Here is a 27,534-nt window from a genome sequence, read left to right as displayed (position 1 = left end):
CCGGCTGCGCGCAGAGCACGGAAGCTCGTGGGGGCAGCGGAGTCGCTGAACCTCTGTTGTTGCTGCGAATACTCCGGAAGGGTCCGGGCCGCGGGGCTGACGCTGCGTCCGCTGGGCTGTAGGGAGAACCCCGGGTTTCTGAGTCAATACGCCTGGGTTTTATATCAAGTGTAGCCACTGATTCAGCCTGTAATTATTTCTAGTCATTCATTTACATACGCATATCACCGGTCTCCGTGGTAAGGGTGAGGAATGGCGAGGAACTCAATAGGTGACCAGGGAAAGTGAGTCATTGGACATCTGAGCGAAGATATGTCTGACGAAGGGAGACAGGGCTGGTCCCAGACCTTTTCCTAATTCCCGCTAAACTGGAAAAGCCAGCGAGAGCAGGGTGAGAAAGATGCCTGGAGTCAAGAAGGAAACAGACCCAAAGGAAAAGGCTAGTACATCCTGGGCCCCACTGGATTCCGACAGATAATAACGAAGGGACGTGAGTTTGGGAGATGCACGTGGGGCCTTATGGTCCAGAAAGCCCTTGTCACCTTTAGGGTCTTCCTTCTCCAGACTCTGCCCAAGATCTACCAGCCCTAGCACTGCTTTTTGAGGATCCTTATCCCCTTTCTTCATTCTCCTCACGCCTAAGCCCCCTTGGCCCACGTCCTGGTCCCCACTCCACTGACGTGGCTCAAAACTTCAGACTCACATATCCAGCTGTCACTAACACTTTCACTAGTATCAAAAAGGTACCACAAATTTTTTTAAATGCCCCTTCAAAAACCTGATCCTTCCCCATGTAATTGTATTCAATGGTGCCACACTCCTTCCAGTTAGGAAAGTAAAAAAACTGGGAGTCAGGGTGCTCTTTCTTCTATCCCCACATCCATCAGCAAGTCCTATCATTTATATTTAAAAACAAAAACAAAAAATCCCACAGTCCTATTGATCCACATCCCTCCAAGACCACCATCTTACTCCATTTTCTGGACTAATACCTGGACTCCTTGCTTACAAGCTTTCTCATATAACCCACTGTTCATACAGTAGCCAGTGGTTGACTTTTTTTTTTTCTTCTAAAGTGGAGAGAGAAAATCTCTTCCTTTTCTTGCTTAAAACACAGTTGCTTCAAAACAAAATCCAAATAGAATCCGTGGCCTACAAGGCTATAATGATTGGGCCCCTGCTCATTTTTCCCACTTCCACTGACGTTCTCTTCCTGCTACCCACTCACTGTCCTCCAGCATCCTTGCTGTCCTTCACACCAGGTCATGTCTCTGCTCACTGAAAGTGCTGTTTGCCCTCTCCAAAGCTCCTTCTTGCAGCACTCTACTTATCTGGCCTCTTACCATTGTTTCAGCTCCTCACAGAGGCCTTCATTCCCCCATCCACCCAGTGTAAAGGCTACCTTCACACTCTCTCTCAAGGTCTTCGTTTGGTTTATTTTCTTCACAGAACTAAACTCACTTGTCCACATGTTTGTTTGTGCACTTTCTGTTTTCCCTCTACAGTGGAGGCTTCATAAGAGCAGGGACCCTATTTGTTTTGTCCATACTATATTCCCAGACCTGGAACCAACTAGGTGCTCAATACATAGTTGTTGAATGAATGAATAAAAGATCATTCTTTTAGCCATTTGGTTCCAAGATTTATTAATAGTGACCCATCCTTTCTTGGCTCCCCTTTGCCCCAGCTCCCAACCCCAATCAATTTCCCCACTCCAGGGCTTCAGAGTAGTCCCAGAATGTAGGAAGTGGAATAGAAGACTTGGACATCATCCAGGTCTCTGGCTTCCAAACCTGTTTTTTTCTTTAATGCAGTAAAACCATTCTTTTATCCCAAATCTCTCACAGAACCTCTACCTATCAAATATATAAAGCAGGAGCTACCCTTGTTGAGGAAAAATACATGGAGCTTACAGCTCCAAAAAACAGTTTGTTGTTTACTGCTCTCCTTATTTCAGTAACTTCATGGTACAGATAAACAGGCTGAGGCCCAGGATGGGGCCTTGATCTTCCCTGAGACACACGTTCTCTAGGGCCCTCCATTCCAGTGCCTCATTCAGTGCACTGGGTTCTAGAGTCTTTCCATCCAGAGTAGAGAAAGTTCCCAGAAGTATCTACCAAGGTAAGAGCCTAGGTCCTCCACTGGGTACCTATCCCCTCAGATGCTGTTCCGAGGATCATGTGAGCGGCTGGCTGGAGGGTGAACTGGAAGTGCAGGAGGACTGGGTGGGGAAGCTGGATATCTGTATTGCAAGGCTAGTGGGGCTGAGTGATTGGGGGCTGGGTGATTGGGAAGTGCTTCCTGGGCATGCAGTGGTCTCTCCCTTCCTCAGGATGAGGCTGCTGAGCTCCTGAAGCAGCTGCTCCTCCAGCGATCCCCGTGCCTGGGGACTGTTCTTGGATGGGGGCCCTGGAGGGGGATCCGGTGGCCTCTCCTCTTGGCCCAGGGTGCTTGTCTTGGAAAGAAGGGGTTGATCAAAGGACTTCTGGCTGGTGAAGGGGGTCTCTGGCTTGGCTGTCCACTCCCGTGTGGTAGAGAAAGAAGTAGAAGTATCCTTAGTGAGTTCAGGGAAGTCCCCTACCTCCTCGTACACTGGCTCCTCATACACAGGCTCCTCTAGCTCTTCTTGCTCTTCCACAGACCCTGTGGATGACTTCATTGGCTGTATGGGAATGGAGCAGCAGGGAGAAGGCACAGAGTTAGAGTTACTAGATATGTGTGTGTGTTACTGGGAATTGAATTCAGGGCCTTGAGTGTACTAGACAAGTGCTCTACCACTAAGCCACACCCCCAACCCTTTTTATTTTTATGAGACATGGTCTTCCTAGGCTACTTGTAATCCTCCTGCCTCAGCTTCCTGGGTGGTTGGGATCACAGGCATGAGCCACCACACTCAGCTGTGTTGTTGGATTATTAATCAGTAACATTATTGAGCCCTTGGGGCCAGATGTTGCTAAATACTTGATGTTTCTGATTTCAGAACAACCTTGTGCAGTGGCTTACACAGCAGAAGAGTGAACTGAGCTGTAGAGGGGTTAAGTTGCCCAGAATCACACAGTGAAGAAATGCTAGAGGTGGGGCTTGAATTCAGGTCTGTCTCCAAAGTGCATTCACTTAACCACTCTCCTTCTAGTTCTCAGATTCTATGACTACCTTCTCCTTTCCTCATGACATCTTACCATCCCTCATTTTCCTTGTTCATGCTGGCTTGCTGGCTCTCTGCCACACCCACACACACCCTGATAACCTGCATCCGATCAGACACATAAAACACCCAGGGGTTCCAGTAACACAGAGAAACACAGGGCTGGCAGGCACATAGCTGGAGCAGGCACAGTACTCACAAAGAACATGGACAGGGTCCTCCGGTTGTGTAGTCGCCTCTGGGCACAGGTGGTGGGGGGGTGAGGGGAGGGAGAGACACAGAGACACAGTGAGGCCTGGCAACAGGAGGTCGAAGTGGGGAGTAGGGGCACAGAGAAGGTAGAGTAGATGGTCACAGTGAACAGAGAGGGGCACTGGACTGGCAGGCACACCCCTTTTCCTGCAGTGTGACAAGGGTAAGGGCAGGGATCAGGTGGGGGTTAGGCAGGATGGAGGAGGCAGTCTCACCAAAGTCTGATTGGCAGAGAGGAGGGTGGCACCACTGTCATCCCCACGGATGGGCAGCAAGGGCATAGTGCCAAACTTCTGACGGGCGAGATCAGAAGAGGAACGGCGTCGTAAGACCACTGGCTGCTGGTCATCATGCTGGTGAGAGGATGAGCAGTTGACACTGGTGGACTTGGGAGGTACTGCGAGGGATTAGGGGGTCCAGGGGACACAGAATCAGCCCTCAGCCTTTTCCTTCCCCTCACCTGGGCTTTAAGGATGCTTGTGGTCCAATCCCACATCTCATCCTCATCAGTGCAGGCCAAGTAACTGTGGGTGATTAGAGTGGATTTTAGAAGAGAGAAAGATTCATAGCTGTAGGTATGGAGGAATGGTGGAAGGAAAGGAGGAGGAAAGGGGTCGGGATGCAGGGCTGGGCCAGAGGAGAAGCCAGGCCAGGAGGTACTCACAGGTGCATCTTCTCCAGTATCAATGTGAAGCCCCACCTGGGAGGCAAAGGAGATCAGTGATTAGGTGACCATTAAAGCCAGCGGGGTGATGGCAGTAAGGCCTTAGAAGTGTGGGCTGGGGAAGAAAACTCACAGTGTTGGAGGCTTTAACTTCTTACGGATTCCCAGGTAGACCTTGGCACCTTCTAGAGGCCATTCCCGTTCTGGTTTAGAGCTCTGAGAATATGAACAGAGTGAGTAAAGTTGAGACATGAGGAGAAGGTCATGATTAGTGAGGTCAAGAGGTCATGGAAACATTGGGGCATATGATCACAGGGTCAGAGAAGTCATTGGGGAAGCAAAAGAGTCTGGTGAGAATATGGGCTGAAGAATTAGAGAATTAGTATAGTTTCAGCTCCAGCTACATGGCCACTCAGCATCCCACCCCTCTAGTCCCAGGCCTCACCTTCTTCTCCTTGAGCAGTAGCAAGTAGCGGCCACGCAGCAGAAAGAACCTTTCCTGGAAGCGACTTCCCAGTAAACGGGGTGGCTCCTCACGACACCGCAACAGCCCCACCCGGGGGGTCTCACGCCGGACACCTGGGCACAGATGGGCTATGCTGAGTGGACAGTTCTGGGAAAGAGACCTAGAGAATGCTGGGCTGAGGAAGAGTTGAGGAAGGAGGCTCACCCGTGAAGAGGCAGCCAGCCTGGGCCAGGGGGACTTTTCTTAGGAGCAGGGAGGCTGAGCAGGGTTCTGGGAGCTGGCACCATTGCAGGGCCTGCTCTAGGACCTTTTCCTTGGGGTGCAGTGGCCTCTCTGAAGGAGCATAGGGGGGACAGGTATTAATCGGAATATCCATCCAAAGCCTAGTACCCTCAACTCATCTCCCACCAGTCATTCATTCATTCACCTATTCAATATGCAGCCACAGGCATGGGTTTTAGCCTCAATACTATGCCAGGCACTATGCTGGCCCTGGGATACAGTTGTGAGCACGCTACACATGCCTGCCCTCACAAAGCCACAGCCTAGTAATAAATAGGTAGGCAAGCCAAATAATTGCAGACCAAAAAATGCTTTGAAAGAAACAATAAGCTGAGGGAGGGTTAACAGGGCAGAAATGGAGATAAGGTAGTCAGACAAGGCCTTTCAGGAGTTGCATTTGAAAATGAGCGAGCTGAAGGATTAGGAAGAACAAACCATGCTAAGACCATGTCGTAAGACAAGGGCCCTCAGTCAGGAAATATATATTTGGGGAACTAAACAGCAAAGAGGACAGATAAGAGGATGGTAATGTGAGATGAAGTCTGGTAAATAAGCAGGGGACAGACATTTAGGGCTGTGGGTCATGATAAGGACTTTGAATTTTATTTAAGTTTAGTGAGAAACCATTGTAAGGTTTCATCAGGAGAATGACATAATCTGATTTATGCTTGAATTGCTCATTTGGCTGCTGTGCAGAAAATGGTTTGTAGGTAAGAATGGAACCCTGTCTAACTATTCCCTTTCTAGGGCTATACATTTTAGTGATTAATATTGACAGGCAGAAAAATAATGGTGATTACAACTAGGATGGTGGAGATGGAGAGAAGTGACTGATTCAAATGGAATCTACAGGACTATTTGGTGGGCTGCATGTGAAGATGAAGGAAAGGGAAGAGTCTCAGAGGATTCCTGGGTTTCTGGCCTTAATAACAGGGTGAACTGTGGTGCTACTTACTAAGTTGGGGAAAAAAAAAAACAAAATAGAAAATAGCTTGAACTTTTTGTTAGGGGAGGGAGCTATGAATCTAGTTCAGTATTAGACAATTTAAATTTGATATGCTTTCAAGAAGTGGAAGTGTCAAGTAGGCCATTGGATATGTGAGTCGGGGGTCAGAAGAGAGGTCTGGGCCAGAGATAAAAATCAGCTTATTAATGGCAAGTAAAGCCATGGGAGTTTATCCAAAGAGAGATGTAGATAGAAAAGAAGAAAGAGCCCAGGGTCCAGCTTTGTGTCCTTCTAACACTTGTAGCCTAGGCAAAAGGGGGAAGAGAAGCCTCCTTTGAGGTAGAAGGGAAACCAAGAGCTTGTGGAGTTCACTAAAGCAAGAGACAAGTACTGAGAAAGAGGGAGTGGGTCAACTGTGTTAAATGTCTTCTCACAGAGTGAGCAGATGAGTACAGTGTCTGTTGTATTTGGTAACACAGAAGTCTTTAATGACCTTAACCACATGATCACACATGCCCACGCCCACACACACACATGCAGTCATACTCACCAAGCTCTCCATGCTCGAGAATCTCAAATGTCACCCACAAGTCTGTCCCTGCTGCTGTCCCTCGCATCTCCAGTACCTGATTAGTCAGCTCCTCAGCAGTCAGTGTTGGGGACACCTAGGATCCAGGCAAGAACAGAGAAACCATGCTGATCAAGCTGTTGCCCTTGCTTACCACCATCCTCATCCCCACCCATTCCCTTCAGGACTGACCTTCAGGGTGACACAGTTGTCTGGGAGCTGCTGCTCTATATAAACCTCCATGATGAGGTCTCCTGCCTGGGACAGCTGAGGGGAGGGGTAAAGGAAAACACGATAGGTCAGGAGGAGGCGAGAGGGTGCAAAAACAAAGTCATAAAATTCCTCATGTTGCCTCATATTCACCTCCTCCCACAGAGGTTCCTCAACCCTAACACCCAGTGTTGCTCGGGCCCTTAAAAGAAGTGGGAAAGCTGGGTGCAGTGGCCCACACCTGCAATCCTAGCAGCTTAGGAGGCTGAGTTAGGAGGATCACGAGTTCAAAGCTAGCCTCAGCAACTTAGCAAGGCCCTAAGCAACTCAGTGAAACCCTGTCTCTAAACAAAATACAAAAAGATAAAATAAAAGGCTGGGGATGTGGCTTAGTGGTTAAGAGCTTCTGGATTTCATCCCAGGTCCCCCAACCCTCCCAAAAAAGGAGTAGGGAAACCACATTTTTAGCTGTATACAGTGCTACTGAAGGCAATGTTGCACAGTGGTTGAGAGGAATCAGACTGCCTGCATTCCAGCTCTGCTGCTCACTACAGTGTGACCTTGAACAGGTACCAAGTACCTCTCTGAAACTCAATTCTTTTTTTTTTTTTTTTTTTTTGATCTATTGATCTATCTATCTTCAATATTGGGGATTGAACCCGGGGCACTGAACTACATCCCTAGCCCTTTTATTTATTTTTTTATTTTGAGACAGGGTCTCACTAAGTTGCTGAAGCTGGTGACCCTCCTGCTCAGCCTTCTGAGAGACTGGGATTACAGGCATGTGCCACCACACCTATTGTTGTGCATGAGTTCTTTACTTGGAAAAATGAGACTACCTACTTCATAGAGTTGTGTGATGCTACAATGAAATTAAAAGTACTTGGAATATAAAAATTCTTAACTGTTGTTTATTATGTATTTATTATTCTCACTGCTTAGTCTGACTTTTTGACTTTATGAACTCTTCCTTGGATCTACATTTAGAAGTAAGGTACTGCTGCTACCATTCCACCAAGAATCCTCATGGTGTGATAAGTGGAGCAAACCCTAAGCAAATCTACTGCCCAAAGTACTCCCCTCTTTGGGTTTTCCAAAGAACTGAGGGCCTGTGTGCAGAAGAACAGGCTAAAAGGAAACTTCCTCAAAATAATATTAATTGCTATCCAGGTCACCTTCCTATCTTGATGTCCCCTTCTGCCCCACTTAGTTGTCTAAGGTCAGGGCAAGTTACCTGCACATCCTTCCAGGTGGTGATAAGACTGACCTCCAAGTCAATCTGAGCTACCTGGTCAGAATCAATCTGTAAAAGAACCAAAACTTTAGTATTGGGGATGCTGGGAAAGGCGAAAAGCAAGGCAAACCCCAAGGCTAAGAGGGACCTGAATAAGAGGGTTGAAGTCCTAAGGAGCCAAGAACCAATGGGGTGGGGATGTTGAGAATATTATGGGAGAAAGAGGCGCAGAGCTCTGGGAGGTGATTCACAAGGCGGAGGGGCACCAGAAGGCTGGGACAGGGTTTGTTGAGGTGGGCAGGATGGAGTCTCTGGATCCTGTAGAGGCAAGGGAGAGAGCTTGTAGGACAGGGATCAGGAAGCCTTACATCAAAGACAGAGATGTAGCCATCGATGAGCTCCTGCAGCACCCGCACCTCGTGTTCACCCCGCCCATCTGTCTGGAACACACTAGGTGCAAACAGCAGGGCCAGGTTCCGCGTGCACATCTGGTTTAGAGCTGCACACTTCTGCACCCTGCAGAGGAGTGCCAGGGTCATGAGGAACACAACTCGTGCACCCCTTCACCAATTCATCTATTCATTGGGCAAACATTGAGCCCTATTCTATGCTAGACCTTGGCCTAAGCTCTTGAGATATAGCAGTTACTGGCCTCAAGGAGCTCACAGTCTGGGGAGAGACAGTTAAAGCATGGATGATTGAACCCAGGGCACTTTACTACTGAGTTTTATTCCTAGTCCTTTTTATTTTGAGACAGGTCTTGCTAAGTTGCCAAGGCTGACCTTAAATGTGTGATCCTCCTGCCTCAGCCTCCTGAATTGCTGGGATTACAGAAGTGTGCCACTGTACCTGGCAACAAACACTTTATGTAAAGAGCAGACAGTACATATTTTAGGCTTTTAAGCCATAAGTCTCTGTTGTAACTCCTCAACTCTGCTGTTGTAGTGCAAAGAGAGCCATAGAAAATATATAAATGAATGGGTGTGGTTTTATGCTTAACATACAAAACTTTATTTAGAAAGTCAGGCAATGGACTGGATTTTGGCAATGGACCTGTAGTTGGCCAATCTATTCAATGCTGAATAACCCTCAGTACAACATAGCCAGGGATTCACCCCACAACAGATGGTAAAGGTAGATCTATATCTTATTCATCTCTGTAATTTTTATATCTATCTGATTTTGATTAATAAAACAAAATAATATTAATTGCTATCCATTTCTAAAAGCTTTCTAGATGCCAAAAACTATACTAAGAATTTCACATGAACTATCTCATTTAACTCTCACATAGCTTATGAGATGGATACTAGTCATTAAATCATCTTCTTTACAGAAATGAGGAAACTGAAGCTCAGAGAGAACAAATAATTCACCCAAAGTCACACAGCTAGAAGGATGGGAGCCAGATAAAGCCTACGTCTGCCTGACCCCAAATTCATTCTTTGAACCTTAATGCTCCAACACCTTCCCTTAACAACTGTTTGTCAAATGAGTTAATAAATGAAATTGCAGAATTGGGTTGAGGTTACAAAGGTCAGGGAGGGATCCTGCAGAAGGCCTGGCCATACTGACCGATAGAGATGTCCAATGAGGGTGGCCAGTGTGCGGCGGTTGACCCGAGGTAAACAGCCAATCACTTCTTTGTATTTCTCCAAGCGCTGATTCTTCTGAGGCAGTTCTGGGGATGGAATGGAGGAGGGTTGGAGAGGATTTAGGAAGAGAGATTAGAGGCTGGAGTGTAGGGAGATTTTATGGAGACAAACCCAAATGACCTCCCCTGAGCCAAATCTTCTGGATGACCCTCCAGTGGGGGAGTGTTGTGGGGCCGGCTGCCCCATCCCACCAGAGAGTCTCATGGATTCTGATGGGGGAGGTTGGAGATCCTGGTGGAGTCTTTGTTCTTAGGGATCTTGGTAGTACCAGCAGCTTCCCTCCAGCGAGGCAGCAATCGAGCAGAGGTCACAGGGTCATCAAGCTCGCGAAAGAAGCGTTTGAGTGTGTCCGTGACATCCTCCACAAAATGTTCCCCTGGTCGGAGCTTCACTGACCGGGCATCCCTCCGGAACTCGGCCAGGAGACGCAGGCTGCGGGCCCGAGCGCCCCCTTTCCTATATACACCTTCCAGCCTGAGCCCTGAAAGCAGTCAGCAGTTTCGTCATGTGCAAAGACATGCCACCACCCATCCAGCATCCCATCTGTGCCCCACTACATGTTATGAGATTGTTGGGGTTGGGGGGGTGTCAAGGAGGAGGAAATCTGTGCATCTGTGGTCTGGATTCTCAGCTTCCTACTGGAGTCTTTATCCTCAGAAAATCCTTCCCTGACCTTGGCAATCAGGCTCATCCCTATCACTCTCTTTTCTCTCACCACTTTTATTTTTAAATAGTACTCTGAAATCACATTATAGTTAATCTGCATTATCCTCAGATTCTGTATTTGAGCATTTCTCTCCTCACTAAAATTCATTTGTAACCCTAAAATCAGTAAGTTGCCCCTCTGTATCCATGGAGGATTGATTCCAGCATCCCCCACAAAATCCACAGATGCTTGGGCTGGGGATATAGCTCAGTTGGTCAAGTGCTTGCCTCGCATAAACAAGGCCCTGAGTTCAATCTCCAGCACTATACAAAAAATCTACGGATGCTCAAGTCTTCTATATAAAATGGTGTAGTATTTTATACACATCAACCTGTATACATGAAATCATCTCTAGATTACTTATAATACCTAATATGAAAATGCTATGTAAATAATTGTTATGCTATCTATCTTACAGAAAAATGACAAGAAAAAAAAGTTTACACATTCAGTACAGATTCAGTTTGTTTTCCCCAATTATTTTGTCTTTAGTCGGTTGTGTACATTGATGCAGAATCCACAGATACGGAGGGTCACCCATACTTCTGGTGTTTTTGTAGTCATTTACGAATGCATACCAAGTGGAAATTCAAACCCTGTCAATGCACATGTTCCTAGCTAAAATCTCAGACTATAAACAAATGTTCTTTTCATGGTTTATTCAGAGTCACATTTTTCACATTTTTCGTGCTTTTTGTTAGTGATTTCATTGTTAAAATGGCCCCAAGTATAATGCTGAAATGCTGTCTTGTGTTTCAAAGAAAGAATGCTTTGATGTGCCTTACAGGAAACATTCATGTGTATTAGATAAACTTCATTCAGGTATGAGTTATGCTGCTGTTGGCCTCAAGTTCAGTGTTAATAAATCAACCAGATGTATTAAATAAGGTATCTTTAAACAAAAAAAACACATAGAACAAGGTTTCAATTGATTGGTTGATGAAAATGTTGAGACTGGAAGTTCAGAGGAACCTAAACCTATACCTCCCTTGGGGCAATAATTCAGTACTACACTAATTAAGTGTTTGCAGTGGCCTTATAGAACATAACTGCAAATGAGAACTGATTATATTTGTTTACTTTCTTTCTTTTTGGTAATGGGGATTGAATCTAGGGGTACTTTACCACTGAGCCCCATCCCCAGTCCTTTTATTTTATTTTTTTTTAATTTTGAGACAGGGTCTCACTAAGTTGCTGAAATTCTTGCTAAGATGTGAGAGTGGTCTTGAAACTTAGAATCCTCCCACTGCAGCCTCCTGAATTGCTGTGGCTAAAGGCATGCTCCACCACACCTGATATATTTGTTTTCTTATTACTTGTCTGTCCTGCTAGTCTAGGAACTTGCTAGGGTCTTCCCTGTCCACTGCCATATCCCCATCGTGTGGCACATTACAGCTCAACAAACACTATGGAAAGAACACAGTGATGCAGGAACCTTGAAGGGGAGGGTGTGACCACACACCTTCTCTGAGGTCTTCTCACAGTGACTCAGACTGAATTCCTTCTTTGAATACAAGGAGGCTGAGCAGAGGATGGGGGTCTAGCCAGATTGCGTCGGGGAAGCCACTGAACTCCTACTCCTACTGCCCAGGTATGGAGAATGTCATCAGCCACTGACTATCCATTATTCGTGACTGGTAAGTACAATTCTTTTTAGGATCATAGAGGTGCCTTCTCTTTTTCTTGTTTTCCTTTACTGCCCTTTCTTATATTTTATTTATCTTAATTTTTGATGCTGGGGATTGAACCCAGGGCTTTGTACCTTCCTTACTTTTCTGTGAAATTTTCTTCTCAAAACTCCTCTCTCCTAAAGAAATAGGAGATAGATTCTATTTGATTCTAACTTCAGCTGGAGAACAAAACAGAGGCCCAAAACTCACAAAGAGTTCCGGAGAGCACTAGGTATAGCTGGCATTTTTTGCCTAGAAAATCTTTCACCCAGAATAATTCTGCTGAGACCTTCAGGGATTTTGCTGCCTGCACAGCTTGGCACAGCCTCGTGGCTGCCCCGCTCTGTTCCCCATGGCTCTACATTCTCGGTCCCATTTCCAGGGCTGCTCTTACCCCCCTGCCCACGCCCCACCTCGGAACACTTACTAACTGCCAGGCCCTGCACTCCATGCTTGATGTGCATCATCCCACTGTCATACTATCCTGGAAAAGCAGGGCTGCTACTTCCATCTTACAGATGAGGGAACTAAGACTCAGAAAAGCAAAGCAGCCAGCCAAGAGTCATGCTGCCCATTGGTGCCAGGTTGCAATATTTGGAGGCAAAGCTCTTTCAGGTGATCTCCAACTCTGTGGCTGTTCTCTGCCTACCCCCTCCCCCCACTGGCTCAGGTTCAACCAGTGCCAACTTACCATGCTGGGTGACAAAACTGATGCAGGCATCCACAATGATGGGAATGTCACCCCGGCTCATCTGCTGCTCCTGCAGCCCTGTGCCACCCCCGCCAGCAGCGCCCCCAATGGCTGAATTCCATGCTGAGAAGTCCAGCCGGCCTTCCCCCTGCAGATAGAGGGTCCTGAGACCCAAGAAGTCTGAATTAGAGCCAGCTCTAGAGTCCTCTGACTGAGAGGCTCAGAAGCACAGGGACGTGACTTCCCAGATACCAGCAGAGGGCAGCAACACTCAACCTAGATGGTCCTTGAACTGGGGAAGCAACTTTGAAGAAGCTGGCAGAGGTCCAGTAGGCTATGGTGGATTCAGTGGGCTGGGCTCCAGAGAGTCAAGCAGGGGACACAATCAAAAGCAGGAGGAACATTTACCTTCCTGTCTCCACCAGGACCAAATGCTCCTTTTTGTCTGGGGTATCCGCTGCAGAGACCACACCTACAAGGAGAATCATTATCATCATAGTTTTCAGCATAGTGATAATTATTAAGTACTTCAGATATATAGGCACCAGGCTAGGAACCTTACAAACTATACTCCACTAAATCCTATGAGTTACATACCATATTGTCATGCTACAGGTGTTATATTACAGCTCAGAGCAGTTAAGCAATTTGCCTCAAATTACTTGCTATAAAATGGTAAAGCTGAGCTCAAACCCAGGTCTCTTATCTCCAAAGCCTAAAATATTGTCCTACTCTGTTCCTACTTTAGAAGGAAGGACAGCAGTGAGGGTACTCAGTTCCCTCTCCCAGTTCCCAACCAGCAAGTGATTCCAAATAATAACAACAACAACAACAACAACAACAACACTTCTTGAGTACTTGTAAGTTGCCTCCAGTCAGACTCTGTGATAAGTGCTTACATGCATTGCCTCATTAGAACCCTCTGAGGAAGGCCTTATTATTGTGCCCATTTTAAAGATGAGAAAATAAAATCATGGAGAAGTTAAGTAACTTGTCCACTGGTACACAGTGGTAAGGTAGGGTCTAAATCTGGGCAGTTTCACTTCAGAGTTTATGCCTAAAGTTATGACATTCTACTGTTTCCCATAGGATCCCCAAATTAAAAATGTCCACTCCCACCTACCTCCAAAGCCACCCTTCAGCCCTGTTCCCATCCCTGCTCACTGATCTCCTGCAGCCGCCGTAAATGCACCATGTCCTCAGGGGCTGGGGGACCAGGGCCCGGTGCTGGACACAGGAAGAGGTGGTCACCACGAAGGAGGCCGAACCCTGACAGCCAGAGGCCAGAGGCCAGGGCTGTATGGGAGGGGGACCGCAGCCACAGGCGGCCCAGCCGCAGCAATCCTGGGCCCAGCAGCTGGTGACAGCTCAGCGGGGAGAACCACTGCAGAGTCAGGAAGACAGGAGAGAAGAGGGTGGGGGAGAGAAACAGAGTGAGCAGGTGAAAAAAGCAGAGAAAGAATGAAGAGAAAGCAGAAGGAAACATGGTGGTGGGAGAGAGTACAGGAGAGAGCCAAGGAGGAGACAAGAGATGGATAGGAAAGAAATTCAGCTTAACTTGCTGCAGCCTACAGAGAGAAGATGCCTATGTGTCAGCCTTATGGCCTTAACTGGGGTGTGGGGGTAAGAACGAATAGGTAGCCAAAATGTTCCGAGTGAAGGATAGTGATACCCTGGGAAATCCCACCACCTTAGGGTGCTAGGGAGAGACTTCATGGAGGAAGCTTGAGGTCCACCTCAAAGCAATGCTTCTCATACTAACTTTGGTAAAGGATCAGGGGGTTTCTTTTCCTTTCCTTTCTTTCTAGTTCCAATTCGTCACTATCCAATACCTTTGTTAAAAACAACAAAAATGAATTGCTAAAAAGCTGAAATTTGGGCTGGGGGTGTAGCTCAGTGTAGAGTGCTCACCTGGCATGTGGGAGGCACTGGGTTCGATCCTCAGCACCACATAAAAATAAAATAAAGGCATTGTGTCCATCTACAACTGAAAAAAATGTTTTTTTAAAAAGATGAAATTTAAAAAAAAAACAAGGACATACAAGCCCTTTAAACTTAAAACTTGTATAATAAGATTCAACACACAAAATTACTCTGCCAAACTGCTATAAGAGATTTGAAATGCTTCCTTTCAAGTTCTGTGCATATCCTGTCATGAACTGAAACAAACAGGGGACTTGCATGTGACACAGTCCTCACACCACTCACTGTCTTAAAGGATGAGCTTGGGCTAGAACATGGGTCCGTGGTAAAGCACTTGTCTGGTATTGGGTTCCATCCCCAACCACAAAAAAAAAAAAAAAAAAAGATAGACTTGGTAAATAGAGGTGATATAAGAGGTGACCAACCTGGCTAGGAGGGTCATGGCAGAGCCCTGAAAGGCTGTGGAGACAGTTTGTTAGTGTGAGTTAAAGGACAGGGAGAGCAGGGGTCAGAAGCTAAGGTGAAAATTTCCTACTGAGAAGTGTCAACCACTGCAGAGGTGACCTAAGAAGGTCAGAAGGCGGCCCCTGGACTCTGGTCATGAGGGGTGACCTTCAGGGTAGCAGTTGAGAGAGTCTGCAGGGAGGAACACAGCTGTGAGGGATTAAGGAGGAATTGCAGGCTGCATACAACTTTCTGAGAAGTTGTCAGGAAGGGAAGGAGGGCGCCGGGGTGAAAAGTTGAAGGTGGGGCAGAGCTTAAGGAAAAGCTGTTTTAGGACGGGAGAGATTGTCGTCATCATCATCATCATCACCACCACCATTATTATTTCAACACCCACATATGGAGAGCTTGCTATGTGTGGGCCTCACATGTCACTTAATCCTCATCCCCAGGGGGTAAGTCTTTTACACCCACTCTGCAGACAAGGAAAAGCTCCCAAGGCTGAGAGTTGTAGAACTCCAATCCCAGGATGTCTGACTCTGACTCTAGGGCCTGAATTTTTAATTCCAGGAACAGGGTCTGGGATGGAGATACTGCCTTGTCTAGAAATGGAGACCCTGAGCCTGGCAGTAGCACACACCTGTAATCCCAGCAGCTCGGGAGGTTGAGGCTGGAGGATCATGAGTTCAAAGCCAGCCTCATTAACTTAGTGAGGGCCTAAGCAACTTAGTGAGACACTGTCTCTAAATAAAACATAAAAGGGGCTGGGGATGTAGCTTAGTGGTTAAGCGCCCCTGGGTTCAGTTCCCGCAGAGAAGCTGAAACATGTGAAAGTAGCTTTGCCACTGAGCTGTTGGAGACCCAGGAGAAGGGGAACAAAGGATGGGCACCAGGAGTCCAGTGGCAGCTTCGCTGTGAGCAGAGGCTATGGCACAGTGAAGTCTGGGGCATGAACTCTGGAGACAGAGTCTTGAAGTTTTTTCCTGTGCTCAGCTGCTTCCTAACTCTGTAATTTTGACCAAGTGACTTCATAACCTCTAAGATGTAGTTTCTTTATGTGTAAAATATTAATAGTGCTTACCTCTGAGGGCTGCTGTGGATATTAAATGAGATATCAAATGGACAGGGTTTAACACAGGGCCTGGCACAGTATAAGTGCTCAGTCAACTTCAGCTTTTTAATAGTGGAAGTGGTTAGAGTGGCTATAGGAATACAAGCGGACAGGATGGGGGAAGGGTGGGGATGAGGGAATGATGAGTGTGGGAGGGGTCTCTGTTACCTCACCTTGCCCACTGCACTGGTCCAGGCCTCTAGACTGTCAGCTCCATCTGTACCAAAATGCTGGATCCTCCCCCCCGTGAGGATGAGCTCAAAGGAAAAGGGAAACCTGCAGAGATGATGAGGTCAGGGTGGAGAATGGTGGCCAAGGAATGGCTATCAGGATGGAGACTGGGAAGAGCACAGGAAGCTATTACCTCTCAAGGTCACTGGGGTCAGTAGGTGGGGGATTGATACCCAGACATATAACATCCTGGGGCTGGATGAGGCTGAGGGGTTCAGGACTGCTTTCAGATGCAAACATTTCCAAAGCTGCTCCCAGCACACACCACAGGCGGGAAGGAGCTAAGTGGGAGAGAAATGGTCAAGGGGACAGCAGACCTCTGCCCCCACTGTCAATAGTTTCCATTTACCAGATATTTATACTCTGTCAAGGCTTCTGCCTATGTATGATCCTACATAATCTTCACAATAATCCTATAAGGTATTTCATTCAGTACTGTTTGCAGATGGGGAAACCAAGGTTCAGTTTGAATGACTTCTCCTATTCTTCACATAGGTAGGAAGTACCAGGGCTGGGAATTGACCCAGACAGTCAGAACTCAGAGCAGAGGCTCTTAACTGTCACCCAGAGCTACCACCTGGCATGGGCTGTCTTTCAGCTCCAGCACCCCAGCCTACTCCACCTCCCCATCCCAGCTCTTTCTTCCCTTTCCTTCTCAGGTACGCTCATGCCTATCCCACTTTCTGTGCCTGTCATCTCCCATCCTCATCTCACCATCACGGCCCCTGCGAGAGGGAGGAGGTCCAGGCTTGTTGCTGATGGGGCCACAGTACAGGAAGCTGCTATAGGTGGCAGGCACCACCACCTCATTGTATACACCAGGGCAGGGGTCTGCAAGAAGAAAGGGTGATCAGGTCAGACTAGTGCAATGCAATGGCCTGACCCTCCTTGGGGAAAGGATCCAACGAGGGAAGACCACAAGACCCAACTCCACTGGCAGCATGGCCAAGTGGAACCAGAGAGGGCTGGATTCTTCACTGCCCAGATTGAAGAAGGTGGCAGAGAGTAAGGAGACAGGGAGGCCTCTAGCCCAATGCCATGTCCACTGCCTCTTCCCACCAGCCAGTCAACCAGGCAGTCAGCTCTGGGTGGGGACCTCAGAGCATGGGCCATTCTGTATCTTGACTCATTTGGCCTGACCAATGGAGATCAGCATCACTAAGCTGACCACTCCTTTAGTGATCACTGTCCCCAGGGAGATGAGACCTGATCTATAGGTTGACCCTGTCAGGAGGGGACTGGCACTAGTAACTGGCACATCCCAACCCACCGGGGAGCATGACCTCAGGTCTCATCAGACATATCAAGAGCCCAGGAAACAGGACTTGGAAGGTCTGAGAGGTTGGGAAACTGCCATTGTGATTGATTGGATGATGGGGTGATTGGGGTCTCCTGAAGAACCACATCACAGGTTGGGGCTGAGAATTCCTAGGGAGAGAAAAAGGAGGTACTAGGGGTAGGGTGGTCACCTGGAGGTAGAAGGCCAGACAAGCCGCCATCAAGGGCTGAGGGGGACCAGGGCTCCTCCCCATCAGAGGCCTCAATGCAGAGGAGCTGAGTCATGTTCTTCAGCAGATTGGGTCCTGCTACAGCTGAACACAGTGCCTACAGGAGGAAAACACCTCTGTCAGCCCCAAACCCAAACTGAGAGCCCCAGAGACAGTCCTCTGATCACCAAAAACAGCCTCCACCAACCAAGTCAGAACAATCCAACTCAGACACTACTTCCTCCGCCTTCCATCATCCCCAACCTGTCCCTCCTACCTGCAGAAGCTGGCTATGGTCTGGATACTGAGGGTGAGGCTTTCGGAAGAGACCCAGCCGGTACTTTCGGGAAATGAACTCTCCCCGAGGGCCAGGGGCTGAATCTGGATGCAGCCCCTCACCTGGGGGTAATGTCCCTGCCCAGAAGCGGTTGGCACGATCATTTCCCAGAACAATGAACAACTGTAAGATGACAACAGGCAAAGGCAAGTGACCAGAACTCAAGAGTTCTCAGATATCCCATGCCTGTCCCCAAACTGGGTCCAAGTGTTTTCTTTTGGATGCTCTCTTTCCATGCCTCCCCACTTCTCCCTTCGCAGACCTCACCTGCACAATCTCATTACTCCACACACTTGTGTCCAGCTTCAGGCTCTGTACCTTGGAGATCCCGGACCCCAGGGCCCGGTGCTGGCCTGTTAAGGTGTGGGGGGCATGTGGCTTGGGTACCTGAGTCCAGCCCCAGCTCTCCTCCCTCTCCCCATCTGGGCTGGAGGCTGCAGCCCTCACCTGCACACTGCTTGCAGATGACCACCCCCAGGTTGACAGCAGCCCAGTCGGGGCGGGATGCCCTGCAGTCTGCACAATGCCGGTTTGCCCGATTTGACCAGATCTTCTCAGCCACCTCGTAGTCAGACAGGGTCTCGGTTACTGCTTCCTGCAGAGCGGCCGCCCAGCTCTGCCGAGCCCCCCCAGACTCGGCTGTGAAGCTGAGGGGTGGACAGCCAGTCCGTGGGCATGCACCTCCCCCCATGTCCCATCCCAGTGGCCATTCCTGTAGGAGCTGACACAGGCCACATCTGGGCCAGCCCAGACCCTCCTGACGTCTTGATCTTGCCCACTTGACTCCATCAGTACATATCCACTAGTGTCCTATAGAGGCCCACAGTCCTCTGTACCCTTGTGCCTCCCCATAAAAGTCCCCCAGCCTGCCTCCCACCAGTTCAGGCCCCACCTGAAGCAGCGGTGGGGTGTGAGCAGATCAAAGCTTCGACTCTTGGTTTCCCGGACACTGCATCCTTGTAGTTCAATGAAGCAGATCCCAATGCCCAGAGAGAAGGACTGGTAGAGCCAGAGGGTGGGCACTGTGAGTGGCCAGACCAAGTCGGGCCAGGCTCCTGAGCACCCATACAGCCCTCTTTACCTGCTCACTCTTGTACAATGCCAGCTCTCCAGGGCTCAAGGCAGCAAACACCTTGGCCTTGTATCCACGAAGCTCTAGCATGCCAGTGCGGAGGGGTCGGGGTGGGTGAGGGGGCCTGGGGTGGCCCAAGAGGCGCTGCTCCTTCAGACAGGATTGCAGTGTGGAGCACCACATGTCCCGCTGAGCTGGTGGGGGAACAGGGAAGCAGATCAATGGGTGTTATGCTCATATAGCCTCCCCCTTCCCATCCTGGCCCAGCAGACCCTGGCCCTTACCCTCACTCTCTGTGCGGAACACAAACACTCTCTGTCCAGTGATGACCTGGAACTTGTTGTCCTTGCTGCTGCGAGTCATCTCAATGGCAGTCAGAGGGATCACACCCTTGGGAAAAGGGTCCTGGAGAGAAAGCCAATGATTCATGGGGACAGGAACTGAACCATGTATACTGACCCCTAGGCCCAGTGCTGACCACTCAATCCATAAGCAATGGTTATAGCTGCTAAGCCGCTACCTTAATGGCTGTCATCAGGCAGATAGTGACCATCTCCCCACAATGAGCTTTCAACCCTGAACCTTGCGGCTCCCTTCTCCCTCTCTTTAGTCTCCTTAATAGCACCTCCGGTCCCCCACCTTGTCACTGCCAAAGTACATCAGACTTCTCCCGTTGAACTGCACAAAGCGTCTCTGGAAGACATAGTTTCTAAGAAAAGAATGAGAGGCCATGATCAGTGAGTGTTTGGGGGATACATGGGGTGGGGGATCACAGAGTTTGGCAGCACTTGGGACTTGCTCCCGCCACCTCCCTATTTCCCTTCTCCTCCTTCCCTTCCCAGCAGCCCCACCCCTGAGGCGAGAGCTTGTCTAGCCAGCCACTGAGCAGGGGTGTGGGGCGGTCTGAAGTGGAGGAGAAGCTGGCGTAGGGTGAAATGAGGTCATCATTGGTCTCCTCTGTGTCCAGGGTGGGTAGCGAGAGGGCAGAATCCCCAGGTAGCTCAAGGCTGGCATAGCCAGCATCTTCCCGTGCCTCCAGATCCTGTCTGCTGAGCCTTGTGGGGGCCAGAAGAGAGAAGGATACACGTTAGACTCATGGATACCCTCCTTCTAAGTTCTCCATCCCCACCCATAGCACCTAGTAGAATACCTTGCAGGTACTGGATCTATTTTTCAATTGAGGGATAGGGAAGCTGGGAACCTAAAAAATTAGCATGGAATTTCTTCCCTAAGCACACTTGGAATTTTTACTAAGAAAATTTTAGTGATTCTCCTCTGCATTAGTATTACTGGGGTGAAAAACTGGGGAAAGACTGATAGATGGCTTCCTACCATGGAGGTCCATAGCTAATGCACATGTCCTATTGGTTCTTTCTTAAAATGTTCCTGACTTTCTCTTCCTAGACAAAGGATCCACCAACTCTCACTGGGGTGATATAAATTGCCTATTTGGTCACCTGCTTTCATTCTTGCCTTCACTCCCACAATCCATTCTCCTACAGCCACTAGTTCTCATTTAAAAATTGTAAATGAGGTCATTTCACTCCCTACATTAAACCCTTCAATAATGTCCCATTTGCACTTAGGCTAAACCTAAATTCTTTGCCACAGGCAGCAAGGACTTACACAAGTCTGCTCCCTGACCTCATCTTGCACTGCCCTTGCCCTGGCTTTCTACATTTTCCCCTCTTCGGAGACTTTGCATGTGCTGCTCCCTCTGCCTAGAACACACTTCCTTCCATGCTTCCATGAGCTTCTTTTCTTCATCCTTCAGGTCTTTTTTTTTTTTCACCTCATATGCTCAGAAAGGCCTTCCTTAACCACCCAAGTCCTCTATTATTCCAGTGGTTCTCAACCTCAATAGCACAAAGTCACTTGGTAATCTTAAAAATATCTGTATGGGCTTCATAACAGACACTTAAATTTGAATCTCTGGAGTGGGGCCCTGGCATTTGCAATTTTAAGTTCCCCAGGCTATGAAATAGCTAGGGTCAAGAACCACTATCTGTTTCCTATTCTGAGAAACTGAAGCAATCATATGAGAATCCCTCCAGACTCCCAGTCCACATTTACCCAATGTCATGCATTTATTCCTTTGGTGACTATCACAAATGCCCCATCTAGAGCCAGACCCTCCTCTGTGCACGTGATCCTACTCCTGCCACTTACACAGACATGGCTCCAGACTCCCTCTCCGCATGGCTTGTTTCTCCTCTACCAGATCATTCTTATTCACTTATACACAACATTCCAGTCTACGAAAAACCCTTTGCCTAAATCCACTTCCACTATTCACAGTTGTTCCAGCTCTCTGCTCTTCTTTGCAGAAAAACTCAACAAGGTTGTCTACACATTTTTAACTCTTCTGCTTCCTGTCTCTCTTTTAAATATTTTTAGTTGAAGATGAATATAATACCTTTATTTTATTTATTTATTTTAGGTGGTGCTGAGGATTGAACCCAGAGCCTCACATGTGCTAGGTAAACACTCTACCACTGAGTTACAACCCCAGCCCATCCTTCCATTCTCTTTTAAACCCACGCTGATCAGGCTTTTCACCTCCACCACTCCAAGACTGCCCTTGAGGAGGTCTGCAATGACCAACACATGGCCAACTCCAGAGGTCAGTCCTCCATAACATCTTAGCAGCAGACCTCTCAGGAGTATATGACACAGTTGGCCTCTCTTCCTCCTCAGGCGCTTTCTTCACTTGGCTCCTATGACACTAGATTCTCCTGATTTTCTTTCTCCTTCACTAACCATTTCTTTTCTGTCTGTTTTGCTGATTCCTCTCTCAGACCTCTTGATATGGGGGCGGGGCACCAGGGCTCTGATCTTGGTCTGCCTCTGTGCATACCCACCCATACACACCCATCCAAATGCTGAGAACTCCCAAATTAAAATCCCCAGCTCACATCTCTCTCCCAACCTCTATATTTGTATACCCAATGATCTATTTGTCATCTCTTCTTTGATGTATAACACACACCTCAAATTTAACATGTCCAAAATGACTCCTGTCTACTCCCCTCCTTCCATCTGCTTTAAGTACATTCTTCCTTGTCTCAGACCATGGCAACCCCGTGAACTTTTATTTGCTCAGAACAATGCTAACCAACAGAATGTGATCTAATATGTAATTTTAAAATTTCTAGTAACAACATAAAAAAAAAATTTAAAGAAACAGGTATCGTTTTAGTAGTATATTTTATTTAATCCAATATATCCAAAACATTAACATTTTAGAATGTAATCAAAATAAAAATGACTAAGATCACTTATATCTTTATCTGTTATTGTATGTTTCTTTTCTTTTCCTTTTTGTTCTAAGTCTTTGAAATCTGGTGAGTGTTTCATACTTACAATACTTCACAACACTGACAAGCCACATTTCAAATGCTCAGTGATCATATGTGGTTAGTGGTCACCAACAGGACAGCACAGACTCAGACTGAAGACTTCAAAGTCATTCTTGACTACTATTTCCTTTTCAGAGCCCAAGTAAATTTGACAGTTTGCCCTGAAAATATAGCCACTTCTTATCATCTCTATTACCATCGCTACTCTGAGATCTCTCACCCACCTAACTGCAATAACCCCCTAACTGGTCTCTCTGCTGCTTTTGCCCTCTACATACCATTCCCAACACATCACTCAGAGGGATCCTTTTAAAATGTAAGCCAAAATGCTGAGGGTATAGCTCAATGGTAGAGTCCTTGCCTAGCATGCTTGAGCACCTGGGTTTGATCCCCAGTGCCGCAAAACAATAAAATAAAACATAAGTCAGAACCTCTCCAATAGCTTCCCATTTCACTTAGAGTAAAAGTGAAAGTCCCTACAAGGTTCTACCCTGTGGGGCCCCTTTACCTCTCTAACATCTCATCTCACTCTTCCTAGCCTGGCCCATCAGCCCCAGGCATGCTGACAGTCTCACCCAGGCATGTGCACTACTTGAAAAGTCTATCCTGCTTGGGACACTCTTCCCCCAGAAATCTTTTTTTTTTTTTTTTTTAGTTTTATGTGGACACAACATCTTTATTTTATTTTTATGTGGTGCTGAGGAGCAAACCTAGTGCCTCATGCATGCTAGGCGAGCACTCTCCCACTGAGCCACAACCCCAGCCCCTCCCCGCTCCCCGAAACCTTTATGGCTAACTCCTCAGCTCCTTGGAGCTTTTGCTCAAATGTCTTCTCCCTGCCACTACCCCAGAACTAGGGATTGAACCAGGAATGTGTTACCACTGAGCTACATCCCCGGTCCCTTTTTATTTTTTATGTTGAGACAGACTTTCACTAAGTTGCCCAGGTAGAACTCAAATTTGTGATCCTCCTGCCCCAGCTTCCAGAGTCACTGTTGTTAGAGGCCCAGTTTATGTCTTCTTGACACTCCATTTTTTTTTTGTACTGGGGATTGAACTTAGAAACACTTTACTCCCAAGACACATCCCCAACCCTTAGCATCTTGCTAAGTTGCTTAGGGTCATGCTAAACTATTGAGGCTGGCCTCAGACCTTCGATCTTCCTGCCTCAACCTCCTGAATCCCTCCTGGGATTACAGATGTGTGTCACCATATCCACCTTCAATGACCTTTTTTTTTTTTTTTTTTTTTAGTTGTTGATGAACCATTATTTTGTTTATTTATTTATATGTAGTACTGAGGATCAAACCCAGTGCCTCACACATGCTAGGCAAGCATTCTGCCACTGAGCCACAACCCCAGCCCCTCCTTCAATGACTCTTAATGAAACACTGAAGTCTCCTCACATTGCTCCTCAGTCCTCTTACCCTGCTCTATTTTTTTTTTCACAGCACTTACACCATGTAATATACTACATAACTAACATTTATTAACTGACTATTTCCAGGACAAGGACAGGGATTTCTGTGTACATTGATCTATCCCAAGTGTCTACATCTAGCATGTAATAATAGTTGTACAACAAACATTTTCTGAATTAAAGAAGAAAAAGTGCTTCTTCTAATTTTTAATGATGTATCTATTTGCCTACTTCTTTTATTTCCTGTTTACCCCCATTGATTCATAAGGTCTGCTAAGTTCATCCTGTATCTTGACTACCTGCCTGGCACACGGTGGACACTCAATACACATTTGATGAATAAATGGACACATGACCACTGCTAGTTCAACTGCTCCTCAAGCTTCCCCTATCCTCCCACTGTTCTGAGTACTCACCTGTGTTCAGCCCTGTCCTGACAGACACCTCTGCCCTCTCTTCTGTCGGAGGCACCTGAGACCCCCACAGGCTGGACACCATAGTACAGACAACCAGGATCCATAATGTGCACTGATGGGGTGAGGAGAAGGGTAAAGAGAGGGGAGAAGAGATCAGGTGGGAGTATCTGAGGTCCAGAGGGGCACTACCCCTCTCCCCTGAGCCCAGGAAAACCCACCTACCTGTGCCTGTTGTGGGCCTGAGGGCAGGGATGGGGGCAGCTGTCTGAGAGTTGTCTGGAGTCCTGAGGAGAAAGGCCTGTTGCTTATCAAGGGACTGAGGAGGAAGGACCATCTTCATGCCCTGCTCCCCTTCTCTCAGCATCAGATTCCTAGGTAGCCAACTCCACTTACATGTCCTGAGATGTCTGTGCACTGCCTCTTAAATCCAGGCCAAAGTAGATGGCATTGGGCATCATCTCCATGGTATTCAGAGTTGAAGGCTGCTCAGAGGAGCAGGTAGGGAGAGGAGGAGAACTTGGGTTGGACTCTGAGATTTTAGACCTTTCTGGTCCCCAAAAAGGTGGACTCAGCCCAGGTCTCTGGGTGGTAGCAGGGCCACTGAGCCCACTAAACACTGTCCTGGGCTTGGGCACAGGTTTTGGGGGTTGGGTTTGGGGGGCTGGGCTAGAGGATGGCTCCATGATACTATCCAATTTGGGATCCAGAGAGCTCTCTGCAGTGCCCGCCTGCAGTAGGCGCAGGATTCGTTTCCGGTGCCCTGTGGCGCTGATGCCCAACTGCCTCAGCTCCTCGTGGCCCAGGCCTTGGGCTGCACCCGCTGTAGCAAGGCCATGCTGCCGGAACGTGTCTGCATACTGCTCCAGATGCACCGTGGCCAGCCACACAGCGATGTCCAGGTCCTGAGGGGCAGCCATGGGGGCTCAGGCCATTGCTGGGGGGAGGGTGAGGGTGAAGGGAGGGCTCAGGCTGAGATTCCCCCCACCCCTGCCCCAAAGCCTGAGGCCTAGACAGGGGGTAAAAGCTTCTAGTCTTCCTCAAAAGAAAAATGCCCAAAGGCCTGCAATCTGGAGGCAGAGCACCCCAGAACATTAGAGTCCCCCCACATATGGTGGAAGAACGTGAGGTCCAGCAAAGGAAAAGGTCTTGTCCCAGGTTCACAGGAAGCAGTATTAGTGTAGCCCCCTCCCACCCAAGTGCCTGCCCCTGATCCCAGGCCTAGGTCACACCTCTGCCCCTGTTCCTATAGATTCAGCTGAGTAAGCAAGGGAACAAGAGGGGGCGGGGAAATTAGTGTAGCCAGATCTAGCTGTGGAATAATGTGGGGAGAGAAACAGGCTAGGTACAGGGAAGGAGGTGCAGTCCCCACTCCCACTGGTTTCCAGAGCCTGAGATTCGGGCTGAACATCCTAATCCTGGTGGTTCCCAGTTCCTCCTCCCCTTCCACCTATTGTCTCTTTTCAGACTTCCTTCCTGTCCCGTTAGCCTGGCCGCCTCCACATCCTGACTGCCTTGGTCAGGCTGCCCAGAGGGCCCTAACCAGTCCCACTGTGTGGGATCCCAGCCTGGGCAGAGGCCACTTAGGGAATAGGGGTGAGTGGAGAAACAGGCTAGAGATGAGAAACCAAAGGCCAGGGGGTAGTTCAGGGCCTTCTTCATTCTCCACCATCCGGGGCATGTTCACATGTGTGTGTGCAGACACCCTGCCTGCAGGAACTCAGCAGTGTGAGATGACCCCCTCCACACCCTTTTCTCCAAGCCTCTTTTTCTGAGCCTGCCTTTCCTCTTCCCATATCACTGGGCTCAGATCTCTAAAGCTCTGTCCCACAGGGGCAGCCCAACCCTAACCCTGGTCTATTCCCTGAATCTCTGATTCTGTCTCCCCTAATTTTACCTTTGTCTTGTCCCTGTCCCCAATCACTCCATCTCCACCTCTGCCTCTAAATCTATCTTTGTCCCTCCCCTTGTCCCACTTCTTTTTGCTCTCTGTCATCAAACTTGTCTTTGCCACGGTCTTCAATTCTAACCAGGTCTTATGGCATCTCTGGCCTCTGACCCTGGGTTTCTGTCTCCGCCTTTGCCTGCACAACTTTCTCCCTGTCCCTTTTCTAATCAGATCCTAACTAGGACTCCCCCTCCATCCCAGCATCAGTTCTGGCCTCCCTCTGCCTCCCTCCAGCCTGCCGGGCCCTATCCCCAAGCCAGGGCTAGGTTGCTGAACTTCTGGCCCTGAGTCAGGGCCCAGTTTCCCGGTGACTCAAGCCGGGCGAAGGCACGGGTCTGGGAACCAGGAGGTGCAGGCTGGACAGAGGTGGCGGGGGCGGACCGGGCAGCGCCAGGCAGCGATGGCTACGCCGAAGGAGGGGGCAAGAAGGGAGGGGGCAGAGGCCTAGAAACCAGAGGGAGGGGCAGGTCGTGGCGGGGAAGGGGAGAGGGAGGGGAGAGAAGAGGGGGAGGCCGCTGGCGCGGAGGGGCCCTGGGAGCCCACGACGGTCCTGGAGGAGGTGATGGGGTGGAGTCTGGGAAGTAGGGACCCGGGGTCGTGGGGGACCTCACCTCACTGCGCGGCCGCCGTCCGCTCCCCGGTGCCCGCCGCGCTGTCCGAGGCTCCGGGTCCCTCCGCGCCCGCCCCGCCTCCCGCAGCCCTCCCCCGACGGGCCGGCTCCGCCCCGCCCCGCCGGTTCCCTTTGCCGGGCCCCCGCCACTCCTTGTGCAAGCGCGGCCCTTCAGATGGTTTGGGCTCCTTACCCAACCGCCGCATCTCCGGGTCTGACCCGCGCTGCCCTCTCGCAGAACAAGAAAGTGACCAGAACACGGTTGGGGAACCGAGACAGCCTTAGGGAGAGGGACAGAGAAAGAAACAGCGCTGCGGAGGGCGTCTTTGCTTCTTCAGCCCTACCCAAGGGAAGAAGAGGTCTTGATGTTACTCTTCGGGGCACCTCTCCCGTACCCACCAGGGTGGCTGGACCCTGGCACCCAATTAAATGGGGACAGAAACTACGTATCTCCAAGTCACGGACAGGCATTAGCCTTCCTCTGGAGCCCAGCGATTTGGCTTGGGCAAACTGGAACGGAGGCCCAGAAGAGGAGTCCAAAGGGCTTCGTTGCCCCCAAGAACCCAGCCTAGGGTTTTTCCTGAAGGATAAGGTTAACCAGGCAGCATCCCCACTTCTAAACCAAAGTTTGGGGTTGCCTTTGTGGGTAAGGCTGGCTTCCTTCAATGGAGACCAAGCAATCAGCCTGAC

The 27,534-nt window shown here is 48.8% G+C and overlaps 1 protein-coding gene across 6 annotated transcripts; it reads right to left on the bottom strand.

The window, feature by feature from the left end:
- Nucleotides 1–62: 62 nt before the first annotated feature.
- On the bottom strand, nucleotides 63–26,916 carry Arap3 (ArfGAP with RhoGAP domain, ankyrin repeat and PH domain 3). 6 transcript variants are annotated; one of them, XR_013091436.2, is made up of 35 exons: nucleotides 26,846–26,916; nucleotides 24,683–25,223; nucleotides 24,512–24,573; nucleotides 24,290–24,401; nucleotides 19,946–20,149; nucleotides 19,734–19,803; nucleotides 19,379–19,499; nucleotides 19,104–19,288; nucleotides 18,915–19,021; nucleotides 18,470–18,669; nucleotides 18,290–18,375; nucleotides 17,963–18,145; nucleotides 17,668–17,803; nucleotides 16,913–17,029; nucleotides 16,332–16,479; nucleotides 16,141–16,243; nucleotides 13,654–13,873; nucleotides 12,898–12,961; nucleotides 12,490–12,653; nucleotides 9,691–9,903; nucleotides 9,343–9,448; nucleotides 8,136–8,283; nucleotides 7,768–7,836; nucleotides 6,516–6,590; nucleotides 6,306–6,420; nucleotides 4,732–4,860; nucleotides 4,507–4,640; nucleotides 4,195–4,277; nucleotides 4,062–4,097; nucleotides 3,858–3,921; nucleotides 3,613–3,750; nucleotides 3,345–3,383; nucleotides 2,582–2,662; nucleotides 220–368; nucleotides 63–116 (listed from the first exon to the last, which is right to left on the bottom strand). XR_013091436.2 is itself a non-coding variant. In XM_076856813.2 (34 exons), exons 2-34 carry the CDS (start codon nucleotides 25,204–25,206, stop codon nucleotides 2,177–2,179), a joined length of 4,515 nt encoding a protein of 1,504 aa, XP_076712928.2. In that variant the 5' UTR covers nucleotides 25,207–25,223; nucleotides 26,846–26,916; the 3' UTR covers nucleotides 1,635–2,176. The 6 variants fall into 6 exon arrangements, 5 of the variants coding, with proteins under 5 accessions (XP_076712928.2, XP_076712926.2, XP_076712929.2 ...); XM_076856813.2 differs by lacking the exons at nucleotides 63–116; nucleotides 220–368 and adding an exon at nucleotides 1,635–2,455; XM_076856811.2 differs by lacking the exons at nucleotides 63–116; nucleotides 220–368 and having other exon boundaries at nucleotides 1,635–2,662.
- Nucleotides 26,917–27,534: the final 618 nt, after the last annotated feature.

The sequence above is a fragment of the Callospermophilus lateralis genome, chromosome 5, assembly GCF_048772815.1.
Source record: "Callospermophilus lateralis isolate mCalLat2 chromosome 5, mCalLat2.hap1, whole genome shotgun sequence".
Taxonomy (NCBI): Eukaryota; Metazoa; Chordata; class Mammalia; order Rodentia; family Sciuridae; genus Callospermophilus; species Callospermophilus lateralis.
Note: the sequence above shows the minus strand (reverse complement) of the source record. Positions and strands in the feature narration are given on the sequence as shown.

Bases quoted from the DNA above. Each gene is read 5' to 3' on its own strand.
- Arap3 (XM_076856811.2), bottom strand. From the start codon at position 25,206: ATGGCTGCCCCTCAGGACCTGGACATCGCTGTGTGGCTGGCCACGGTG. The intron at 19,500-19,733 runs GTGGGGGACCGG...CTTTCTCTCCAG, and splicing joins TGTACTTTGGCAGTGACAAG to GACCCTTTTCCCAAGGGTGT. The intron at 4,641-4,731 runs GTGAGCCTCCTT...ATCTGTGCCCAG, and splicing joins GGCTGGCTGCCTCTTCACGG to GTGTCCGGCGTGAGACCCCC.